Raw genomic sequence first — 12,278 nt, forward strand, 5'->3', positions numbered from 1 at the left:
GGAGCCTCTAGCATGGGGACAACAGAGACAAACCGCTAACTCGTATTTCCTGTGGTCACAAACTCCTTCACCTTGGCATTCTCCAAATCAAACGGCACGAGACATTCCCAAGGCCAATCAGTCACCAGGTCAGTATGATGACCGTGGTGGGGTGTGATTCAGGAGGTGAGCTGCTCAGCGTCCTCCCCAAGAGGCCAGGTGCTGGCCGTGACAGGTCTCCTGCACCTGTTGCAGGTCTGCCCTCCTCACTGAGTGGGTGGCCCTCGGGCACGGTTCTCAACACGTTAGGAGGCCCTGAGAAAACGTGTGCCTTTGCCCAGGGCTGCTCCCCCGCTCACTGGTCCCTGTGAGGCCCCACAGCAGTTACTCAGAAGTCCATCTGAAGGACCCTCTGCCAAAGCCGTGGTCATAGTCAGTGTGGCCTTCAGCTATTACTCAGTGGCTCAGCCTCCTGGGCAGAGACCACGTGGGAGGTGAAGGGGTCCCTCAGTGGATCAGCCAGAGCCTTAGTGCTGTGTGGGCTCAGGCACATGCCTGCCCGTCATAGCCACATTGTTACCGTGTGGCTCTGTCCTCAGGCTGTGCGTGGCTGGCCCATGCTTACGGTGACCACAGCTTTGGAGGAGGGTCCTTCTGATAGACTTCTGAGGAGGCACTGATGAACCTCAGGCATGTTTTGTCTGAACTACGGTTCACTGGTCCCCCCGGTGTCCCTCTGTCCATGATGGCTGGTGCTCTCACCATATTGTTCCCTGATGCCTGTGTTGTGGGGATGTCTCCTGGCCTGGGGATGAGGATGGGAGCACCTAGATGTTTGTGCCTGGTAAGCCAAATATCTGTACATTCTTATTGAAATCGGTGTCCACACCTTTCAAGCCAAGTGGACTCCTGTGCACGCTGGGTCTGCAGGAGGGTCCCCTCACGCGAAGTCACCTTCCCGCCTCTATCATCCATGAACACCCTTTATGGTAGGAAAGCCTCGGGCTCCAACAGTAGGTCCCAGGAGAGTGGGGCTCCCTCCAGCCCGTGTGGCCAAAGCTGGAGCTGGAGCGAGTCACACAAGCCCTTCTTCTGGGGACACCAAGTCCACCGCCCCAGACAGGCTCTGCCCAGGCCCAGGCCGGCGGCCTGCAGCGCCCCCAGCGCGGACCTTACCTGCTGTTTCTGGCCGCCAGTTCTTCCCTCATCTTTTTGATGTCACTCTTGCATTTCTCGATCTCCAACACTTTCAGTCCTTCCACTAGTGACAAAGAGACACAGCAGGGGGTTACCGTGGAGAGACTGGGGGGACCTGGTAACCAGGGGCCCTGGGGAGAACGGGCTCTTGGCAGAGGCTCCCGCTCTGGCCCACTCTGCTGACAGTAGGATGGCCCCACCTGCCCGGCTCAGCCACAGGGGCTCTGTCACCCCAGGCATGTTCCCGGCAACCTCGAGCCACATCTGTCTGTGCTGTATCTTCAGTGTGGCAGCCCCACCCCCGTCCCATGTCCCCACCCTTGCCCACGTCCGCTCCTCTTCACTGCCCAGTGCCAGCTGAGGATATGAGAGTCTTTTATCCCCCAAAGAAGAAACGGGGACATGTGGCCCTGGGCACTGAAATACAGCGAGGCCACGTTTCCTCGGCAAGCACTGAAACCTCATTAAGATAAAAGCTTCTCTTTAAGCTCCCAGAGCAGTTAACCAGGAGAAAACCTTGACCTCACCCAGACAGCAATCAAGAGGCCCAGCTAAGGGTTAGCAGAGCTGGGTCTGGACGCTCCCAGCCCACTGCCCCCCATCCTCCCCGCGTGGCCTGCAGGAGGCTTCCAGGGCAGAGTGGGCCTAGAGGAAGGAGAGGTCAGCTTTGTCACTTTGTGGTCGCACCTCAGCAGGCTATCCTGCTCCTCATCAAGCTTGGCCCTGAATAACTGCTAAAGGTAAAACAGGAACCGTTTCTGAAGGAAAAGCAAAGGGAGGGGCTTCCTGATGACCCTCCCACCCGGGCCACCGGGGTCCAGAGGCAGCCTGGCCGCACTCAGGAACCTGATTCTTCTGCCCAAAGGGGCAAGCTCAGCTCTGGTCCTGGTGACGGGCTCCCGGGCCAGGGAAGCTTCTGTCCCGCTCTATACCACCACGGTGGGCAGACTGGGGACAGACACTCAGGTTGAGGTCATGCATGGAGCCAGGGCGGTGGCCACAGGGGCACTAGAGCTGGACAGCCACACCACCCTTTGGAGGGATTCCTCCTGCTTTCAGCATTGTGGGCCCTTTAAGAAGTTGCTGAATGTCACGGTCCTCTGCTGAGATGAGGTGGCCTCCCAGGGCCTTCCAGACCTCAGTGTCCCCCCTGCCCGCCTGTGGGCTCGCCATGAGGACACTGACAGGAGCCAACAGTAGATCAACATTGGCAGCAAGCAGAGCTCCATCTTGCCAACACTTGAAAGGCAGAAAGTTCTGGAAAGTTAGTAGATCTAAGGGAGAGACAGGCCTGATGCAGCCAAACAGGGTAGCCTAGCGCACCACAGCCCGCGAGCGCATGTTTATGAATTCATCACGTGTCTGGCACAGGAGTCCAGGGTTGCTCAGATTAAATACCATCGTCTAAACACCAGGCTCCCTTCGGGAGAGTCCGCAGCTCCCCTCCATGGCTCATTTCAGCTCCAGGAGCAGGGCCAGGGCGGCCTCTCCTAAGGGGATGCACAGGCAGTGGCAGGAGGACACTGGAGTCGAGGCCAGACACAAATACTGTCCATCAGTTCCTCGTCCACCCTCAAACTGCAGGCACAGGTTTGCAGAGACCAAGCATCCCCAAAGCAGAAGCTCCCCTCCTAGCACTCACAGCGCCCTGGAGTCCAGCCCAGAACTGGCCCATCATGTCCCCTGGCTGGCCTGGACCCTCAGACAGGCTGACCAGCAGGGTTAGCAAGTCTGGAACCTTGGGCTGTCTTCTCAGACTTCAGAAGGGTTTCTGGGGCCTTCTGCAAGTCCCTGCCTCCCAAAGAAATTTTATTTTTAATCATTAGCACTGTTTTTTTTTTTTTTTTTAAATTATCTTTTTAGATATATCCTAAGAGAGACGCTGCCTCGGGGAAGGGCTTTGGTGCACACAAGGGCTGGCAGGCAGTGAGGCTCTGCCGCTCTTCCTTCTCCCCCTGGCTGTTGGCGAGAGGCTGGTGGGGGCCTGGCAGACGCAGAGCTAATGGGGTGTGCGAGAAGGTCCAATGAGCAGGTGAGTTTTAAAACGCCAACACACTTTGAAAAGTTTGCCCATGTCCATGGAGCTCACGATTCAACTTGTTTAGATGAATCAGTCCTGGTGTAGTGCTGAGTTTTTCATTTTTTTTTTTAATTATGAGCACTTCAAACACGATAGGAAAAGTGACATTCTGTCAATCTTACAAGCACAGATCTGCCACATGTTTTGGGGAGCAAGCCAGGCCCCTAATGGCCTCTTGTTTGGATATTGTTTGCTTAATCCTGTTAATAAATAAGGTGCCCATTAACCATTAACCTCCGCCGGGACACTGACAAAGCACCTCCCGCGCTGGGCTGCGAGCCAGATGCGGAACGTCAGGAACGTCAGGCGGGTGGGAGTCAAGCCCTGATCCTGCCATTAGTGCCGAGAGTGAGAGACGTGGGCGACAGGAAGCTGTCTTCCTCCCAGAATGTGGAGTTCCGGTAACTGAATCAAGACTGGAATCGACTCTCCTTTGCTCACTTTTCTGCTTTGCTTTTGTGATAACAACTTTGTAGACATATTCCAAAAACCCACAGTGTGCGGGTGGGTGTGCCGAGAATGCCTCATTCTGCAGAAGCCACAGCGGGGCCTGAAGCAGAGGCTCCGGGGCCGAGTGTGAGCGCCCGAGTCTTCCCTCTGCTCTGTGCGCAGAAGCCTGAGTCCTGTGCCGCGGTGCTTTAAAGCAGGAGCGACATGCTCAGATGGCTTACCCTTCCAGCCCTGGCGAGGTCACAGGAGCCCCAAGCATTTCAAAAGGAAAACAGCCTCGCTTACCAGTGGCACTAACCTCACCCCGGCCAAGTGGTTGGCTCTAAGGGTGGTTAGAAGACAGAAGCAGAAAGGAAACAACCCCACTCACATTCCACGCGTTTCTCCAGCACCGCCAGGTGGTCCGCAACTTCAGCTTTCAGTTCATTGATCTTAAATGCTCTAGAAATAAAATGGAAAAAAAAAATACAAAACGTAACTCATAAAATCCTCAAAGCTAAACGTGGCCCAGCAAACTCTATGACCCCTGTCAGGGGCGAGGCCTCCAGGTGGCGGTGTGGGGTGGAGACCAAGACACTCAGAGATGCTTTTAAGGAACTCAGTGTCCCCAGGTGGCGGACTGACTTCCTCTGCCCTGGGCAGTGAAGAGAAGTTTACAAGGTCCTCAGGTCACCGAGCACCCCACCCACTGGGAACAGTCACCCTCAGGGGACTGGTGTAACCTCTGGAGGCCCTGACCAGTCAGTTCAATAATTCATGGGCTTTAAAATACACCGCCCACCTGCCCTTTCCCCCATTTTAATCACCGGGGGATAGTAAGACACTGCAGAAAAGTCAGCCTGAGAAACTAAACGCCCACTTAGAATTAGTGGGCAGCACAGGGTGGAGATGAGGCCCCCTTAGGAGGACCTCGGTGAGGAGGCCCATTTTTAAAGTGGTGCTTTAAAAAAAAAGTGCAGACTGTCTTCTAGTCCAGAAGAACCAGCCGAGAACATTCTCTGCAGTTGGAGCTCACATTCTAGAAGTGACCGTGGGACCTGGTCTTTGGGATAGGTGAGCATTCCCGGGGTGTGCCAAGCTGCTTAGGGACAGAAGTCACAGAGGGAGTCCTGCTGGCCTAGGCCAGCCTCAGACAAGGGCCTCCTGTGCCACGGAAGCAGACGGCCCGTCGGGACAGCGCGTGTGTAGAGGGCTGTGCACCTGGAGAACTGCTCTGCCACCTGGGCCAGCACGCTCTGGGTTAGCTCTTCTCTCTCTGAAAACCAAAGAAGAAAGGCAGATGGAACACGGGCACAGGGAGCTGGAAGTCACCACAGGCCAGGCCAGGCACTGTGGCCAGGGGCTGCCGGGTGAGCTGCTGAGACGCCGGGCCTCCCTGCCAGCAACCCGGGCAGGCCTCTCTGGGCCTGGGGATCCCCTTCCTCCTGGACTGCCCCAGGCCCAGCCTGCTCCCACCGGTCCTCGGTGGAGTCCAGGCTGTCTCCAGGTGTCAGCACCAGCTACAGAGGCAGGCACCATGGGGCTCTCTAATGGGAGGCTTTCCCTGAGTGCCCAGGCCCATTTATGGGGGCAATTACTCTGACGAAGCAAGTTCAAATGCAAGTTCAAGTGTAGAGCGTGGTGTTCTCCTGGCCAGCCTGCAGAAAGGAAACAGGCGGGTGGAGTGATTTGTCCCCCAGCCGCCTGATCTGTAAAACTGGGCTGGGTGGCCAGTTTTACAGGGCTCAGGTCCCGGGATGCCTGTAACCTGCCTCTTTTCCTGTTTCTTGACCAGTGCCATGCTGGAGACTCACGGCCAGGACTAGGTGCCCACAGGACTGTTCTTTCAGCAACTCTGGATTCTTGGGCAGGGAGAGGTCTCTTCCTGGTCCATTCCTGTGTCCCCTAAGCACTAACAGCCTCCGGGGCTCAGTCCTGAGTCCAGGTAAACTCCTATGTTGGCTTGAAGCTTAACTCTCCGTGTAAACAAAACAAGAGAAAACAAAACCTCTCCAAATGAACAAGACCTAATACCCCAATTTGGCAATGGGGTTCCTATGCTGTGACCCAGTGTCTCATATGTAGGAAGTGATCATGAATGTATACATCCCACTGTTATTTAAACAGTGAAAACCAGAAGGACTTATATGTCCATCAAATGGGATTGTGTAATCATGACATGAATGGAAGGGAAGATCTTGGAAAATGTTCCTATTATTGGAGTCTTAAATATTAATGTGGCAATAGAGAATGATCCCATTTTTCAAAATATACTGGGAAGGATACATTCCAAAGTAACAACAGTGGTTACACTTCGGTTGGTTGTAGGAGTTGTTACAAAGTTCATTCTTATTTTTGCTTCCCTATATCTTTTACATTTTGTATAATGAACATGTTAATTTCAAAAAAAGAAAAAAATTAAAACCGATCAACTTAAATTCACCTCTTGAGACTCCATTGCTTCACCTGCCTGCAGTAGACTCTCAATTTTATGACCCCACACCCTGAGAGGACTGTGCAGACCTATGTCACAGTGACTGTCTCTCAGTTACAGCGTGACCTCCTGGCACTGAGTTCACACTCACAGTGCAAACGCCCCTCAGGAAGCCTGTTTGGATAATGCCAGGACCCAGTGAAGCTGCTGGCCGTCTCTCCACATGCTCCCTGGCCTGAGTGGTTGTGCCCTCTGGGCATCCCAGACCTCTAAGTATTAACTAAGATCTTTACTTCCGTCTGTGTCTCCCAACCCCAGAATGGGTGCCCAATACATGGGTGGGTGAGGTAGCCCGGGTCTCTCCAGATTTAGCATTCCTTGACTAAAAGAGAAGAGGAAAAAGTCTCTTGAAATTACAAGAGTAAAAACCCCATCCAGGAAACACTTCTAGAGCCACAGGTTGGGCTGCTGGCTGGTCCAAGGACTTGGCCAGGGAAGAAGAGTGGCGACCTCCGCAGGGATCACGTAGAGATCCACTGCCCCCTGGGTGAGCTGAGCATGGATTTGTATCACTTGTTACAGGAACAGCCACATGTCACAGACGTGAAGATCAACCATCTCCAAGTCAAGACAGATTAGGAAGTCCATCCAACGACGGGCATTCATGGACCCCCCCCCAGCCACACGTTCTTGTCAGGTGTCGGCAGGGCACATGCCACGGTGGGCCAGGATCCAGGCCGTGAGGACAAGCTCCACAAATTTAGAAGAACCGAAACCGTTCAGAGTGGACTCTCTGACCCCGGAAGCATTAAGATAAGAGGACAATCTCCAAACAGAAACTAAACACACTCTAAATGATCCATGGGTCAAAGAGGAAGTCTCAGGGGAACTCGATGAAAACAAAACACAACCATCAAGCCTTTGCCGTGGGACACACGGAGCAGTGCTGGGAGGGGACCTGAGAGCACGGGAAATCTCCACCCGGCATCCGAGACCCCTGAGAACCCACAGAGAGAAGAGCAAGTGAAGCTCACGGCGATGAGCCAAAGCCTGGGTTCCCTGGGAAGATCAACAAATCGGCAAAATCCTCGCAAGTCGGACAGCGAGGGACAAAAGGGGCATCAGGACCGACCCCGACACGGCGAGGACTGTAAGGGAGCACCACAAACCTCCACAGACAGAGTGGGCCGGCTCCCCAAAAGGCACCAGTACAACTTAGCCAAGAAGAAGGTAATCTGAGCAGCCTGCAACTATTAATGGAATCGGATTCATAATTAAAAAGCTCCTAAAAAAGAAATTTCCAGGCCCAGAGATTTCACTGGTGAATTCTACCAAATGTTTAAAGAATTAACACAATTCTAAACAATCTGTTCCAGGAAAAAAAAAAAAAGGAGGGAACACTTCCAGATTCATCTTATGAAGCTAGTATCAGCCTGATTCCAAATCCACAAAGACCGACAACAGCCAAAAGACAACTTCAAACCAATTCCTCCGTGGACACACCGACACAAGGACATAAGGACACAACGACAAAAATGGTAACATTTTAGAAAACATAACTCAGCACTACAAAAGCACCATGCAGGCTCAGGGGCAATCAGCGCAGGTGTGCAAGCCTGGCTCAGCGTTGGAACACTAGTGAGTGTGTCACCACAGAAAGGGTGGAGGGGAAAGATGGCACAGTGACACCAGTTAACTCGTAAACTGTCTTCCACCACATTCCACTCATGGTTATGACTCTCAGAGAACCAGGGTCGGAGAGGGTCTTCCTTAAGTTGGTAAAGAGGCGTCAACCACACCCCACTCAGCTGGCGTGACGTGGGGTGGGGCAGGTGGCCTGCCTCTGAGGGTGGCAGGGCCCAGGGCTCACCCCACCATTGTTCCACACAGTGCTGGAGGGTCCACCAGAGCAATCAGGCAAGACTCGAAAACAAAACTCATGAGCCAGAGAGAAGAAGAAACGCTGGCCCTGTGCGCCAAGCACGTGACCGTCTATACAGCACATGCCAAGGAATCTCTGCCAGACCCTCTGAAGACCAGCAAGTGGGGTCAGCAAGGTCCCAGGGTCAAAGGTACAAGTCCCACTGTACTTACCTACTCCAAGGACCACGCAGACCCTGAGGAAAAACATGCAATACCATTTATAGTCCCCCCAAAGGAAGACATGGCTGAGGTGTGAATCCAACAAAGCACAAGAGAAGAAATCAAAGACGTCTCCAACACACAAGGCCTGGTCCGCTAACGGCTGGGAGACCCCACGGCACAGATGCCGACTCAATACAGCTTTAACAAGATTCCTACCAAGATCTTGGCAAGATTCTTTTTGCAGAAATAGACAAGGTTATTCCAACATTTACATAGAAAGACAGAAGAACTGGAACAGTTGTGAAAGAGAAGATAAAATGGGGGGTATCAGTCTATTTGATTTCAAGACTTCTTTAAGCTAAAGTAGTCAAGACTGTGCAGTCATGGAGGAAGGAGGTGGACGGACAGACAGAAGGAGAACAGAAGACAGCAGAGAGCCCTGAATGGCATCACACAGGACTGACTGGTTAGTAAGGTGACAGGCACTCCCAGGAAGGAGGGACAGCCGTCCAAACCAAAGGGGCTGGAGGAACGGACATCCGCAGGCAGAAACTTCACAGTTTTACATAAAAATCAGTGCAAATGGACCAGGGCTGCAAAACAGAAAACCATGATAAAACATTCAGGGACATGTACAGGAGAAAATCTTTAGAATATGGCGAGAGGCAGGTTCCTAGGTGTGATACCAAAAGCACCAGCCATAAAAGGAAACGTTGATAAATTGGACTTCATCAGAACACTGATTTTCATTCTGAGACAGGTGGTTAAGAGGATGAAAAGGCAAGCTACAGTCTGTTATGGATATGGAAGGAAACATTTCAAACCACCTGTTACGGTTTGGATGTGAAGTGACCCCCCAAGTCAGGTCGAAGCCTTGGTCCCCAGTGAAGCAGGGTTTGGAGGCGGGGTTTGAAGTGAGTGGCTCCTGAAGGCTCGGCCTCATTCATTAGCTCCGGAAGATCCATAGCTGAATGAGAGCTGCTCCTAGCACCACGGGGCAAGTGGCTCTGCCCTCCACCCGCCCTCCTTCCGCCATGATGAGGTGCCCCAGGCACCAATGGAGCCAGCCAACCGCGGACCCTGAAACCACAAACCAAAGCCAACCTTTCCTCCTTCAGCTGTTTCCAGGGGTTTGTCAGATGATGAAAGGTTACTGACACCCACACACCTGACAAGAAGACCTGACTACAGAAACACGTCCACTGTCAAACTCAACAGTGGAAAACAAAACAACTCAATCTGCAAACGGGCAAGAGGCAGCGAGCGTGTCAGTGCAGACAGATGGAAGACAGGAGCGTGAGAAGAGGCCGAGCGTCCTTCGCCACAAGGAAATGCACACTGAGACTGCAGCGTGCTGCCATGGCACGCTCATCAAAATGGTAAGACAAAACCAGCACCAGCCCCCGTGGCGAGGAAGACCCAGAGGGCAGGGGCCACTCATGCTCTGCTGCTGGGCAGGAGCGTGCTGCGGCTGCCCCAGAAAAGTTGGATAGCTTCTTAAAAAGCCAAGCAGGTAACCACCCTATGACCTCACAATTCACTCCTGCGGTTGCAGAGATAAAAATTTATGTTCACATTAACACCTGGACACAACGTTCCCAGCAGCTTGATTTGTAATAGCCCCGACTGGACAGAAGCCAGAGACTCTTCAAGGGTGAAAGGCTAAGGGAACTGTGGTCCACCCATAGAACACGGCTCAGCCATAAAAAGAAATGAACTATCAATACAGAAACAGCGGCCGGCATGCCCGTGAGGATCATGATGGGGGACCCAGCCTGTCCCCAGAGATCCCCCACAGGACTGTACTCACAGGGCATTCTTGGAATGACACAATCAGGATCCGTGATCAGTGGCTGCCGGGGTTAAGGAGCAGGTGGGGCATAGAAAGGAAGTGGTGTGGCCTCAGCGCGCAGCAGGAGGGGTCCTGAGAGGAGGGAGCCATCTATGTCTGAACTGTCAGTGTCCAGAGTTGGTGTCACTGGGCCACAGCTGTGCCCGATGTTACCCCAGAAGAAACTGGGCAAAGAGGGATGGGCTGTCTCCATATTTGTTCTCCTGGCCACATGCAAACCTGCAACTACCTTCAAACAAGGCCTCAGAACAGAAGGGGCTTCCCCTAGGACTCTGGAGGTGGGACCCTTCCGTGTTCCATCATTCTGATGCCTGATTTCAACTCCCAGCTCAAGTACGATCATGCATCGTGCCCTTCATCTGGTGCCTTCCTCCCCAGCTCAGCGCTGGCGGAGTGTTAATGTTCTGGTTCTCTGCAAGGGCCCAGAAATAAAGCCAGTGGGAACACCCCCCAGAGGCCACCGCAGCTCAGCACAAGGAGCCTCCTGGGCTGTCTCTTTCCAGACTGCAAAATCTGCATTCTTTTTCCAGGAGAAAGGAGGGGGAAAATGCTGGTGTGCACAAAGACCAACCACCCACACATCCATAAACAGAGCCTGGTCCGGAAGTGGGTGCCTCCCTCCCCCAGTCGCTGGAATTCCTGCAGTGGCCACTGTTTCCTCCCGGTGGATTTCAGAACTTACAAATGAGCTGTGACTGGACGTGTGTGAAGTGCTCAGGACAGGCCCTGGCCCACGGGAAGCAACGTGACCTTCCCCGCCGTGGCGTCCTGATGGCCGTCTCTCTAAGGCTTGCTGACAGTCCCAGTTCTCCACCACATCCCCTCTTGCTTGTGCCACCCACCCTGGTGTGCTGTGATCCTTGGGATGATGGGGGTGGGGGGCTGAGAGGCCCAGATCCTGCCTGCAATGTCCTGAAAGTGTTCTTTCCCTCTCCAGCATCCTGGGAACCCTCAGGAGTCTGAAACCCCCGAATATGGGGGCAGCAGTTTTCAATTGCAATTGTTAGTCATTTGCCACCTTCTTGGCAAAACTACACCCTGCCAGCAAAATTTGCTATTATGTATGATACCTAGTGCTGTTTCCTAAATGCTGCATGATGTGTACTGATGTTTTTCTTTTTTTTAAATCAAAGCATATTCAAGTGACTTGGCTTTGAGAATTTCTTAGCAGGTTTCAGAATAATCAGCAAAAGCCAGAGATTTTGGTATTTCACAGCTGGGAAAGACTGGTCTTTGGAGTTCCTCTCAATCTCAAGGATTTTAAGTAAATGGGGAGAGAAGAAAAAAGAGCCTGGGGTCAGGGAGTCAGCCTTAACTGGCACTGGTCAGGCAGATAAACACCAAGGAAGAGCAAGATGACGCTCTTGGTGACTCATGCTTCCAAAGGAAACCATCCCAGGAGATCAGGTAGCGTACAGTCTGAAAGTGGCCTGGAGTCCGGGTGTCCTGTGGACTTCCAGGATGGACCGCTAGGCACCAGTGACTGTAACAAGGGTGAGATGTGACCTTCCAGACAATCCATCACGGCACAGGCTGGGGGAGGCTCGTGCACAGCCTCACGAGTCTGGCCTCCCTTCTGCTTATGTCTTAGCCCACCTGTCCCCTCCTGTGAGGAGTGCCCACTGGGAGGGCAGTGGCAGCGGGGCTCCCCGTGCTACAGGAGAGCTGAGTTAGTTCAGGGCAACCCTGGGGGTGGTGAGTTGGGGTCCTGGCTTGAGGACGCTGCTCCATCAGCCCAGCACCTGGGCACAGAAAAGGACCAAGGCAGGTGGAGCCCACTGAGTCCCTGGCCACTCTGAGGAGGGGTCTCTTGGGGCTGTCAGCTGAGGTTCCTGGACAGGATTCAGCCTGTGGGGGCAGCGGGAAGGGCACTCTGCCCACGGCGCTTCCCCAGTGGCCTGACCGGCAGAATCTGCCCTGCCCCCTGCAATGCCCACAGAGTGTCTGACTCCGCCTTGGCCTCCTGGATTTCAAGGAACCTGCCCTGCCTCACCCACTTCTTCCAGGAATTGTTTACCATCCTGAGTTTGCCCAGCGCAGAAGGACCCACGGGTCTGCTCTGAGGGATCAACGGGAAAGCCTGCCTTTCCCACCAGAGACCGTGGCTGAGGTGCTCCCTGGTGGGCCGCCAGCGGACGGTGGCTCACCTTTCTGTTCTGTGCCACTGAGGACAGGGACAGCCACCTCAGTTGTTCTGTGCTCTGCTCGCCCAAGCTGTTTGG

The 12,278-nt window shown here is 53.5% G+C and overlaps 1 protein-coding gene across 6 annotated transcripts in view; it reads right to left on the reverse strand.

Annotated features, from left to right (window-relative positions):
- Positions 1 to 12,278, reverse strand: part of Pde9a (phosphodiesterase 9A) — an 81,266-nt gene that overhangs the window by 20,065 nt on the left and 48,923 nt on the right. For 4 of the 6 annotated variants that reach the window (XM_076868362.2, XM_076868361.2, XM_076868360.2 and 1 more), the window contains 3 exons: positions 4,907 to 4,961; positions 4,077 to 4,147; positions 1,156 to 1,240 (listed from right to left, as the gene is read on the reverse strand). In XM_076868362.2, the coding sequence (XP_076724477.2) occupies positions 1,156 to 1,240; positions 4,077 to 4,147; positions 4,907 to 4,961 (211 nt within the window). Of the gene's footprint in view, positions 1 to 1,155; positions 1,241 to 4,076; positions 4,148 to 4,721; positions 4,799 to 4,906; positions 4,962 to 12,278 lie in introns of those variants that run through there. The other 2 variants (XM_076868365.2, XM_076868364.2) reach the window with 2 other exon arrangements.

Source organism: Callospermophilus lateralis, chromosome 10, assembly GCF_048772815.1.
Source record: "Callospermophilus lateralis isolate mCalLat2 chromosome 10, mCalLat2.hap1, whole genome shotgun sequence".
Taxonomy (NCBI): domain Eukaryota; kingdom Metazoa; phylum Chordata; class Mammalia; order Rodentia; family Sciuridae; genus Callospermophilus; species Callospermophilus lateralis.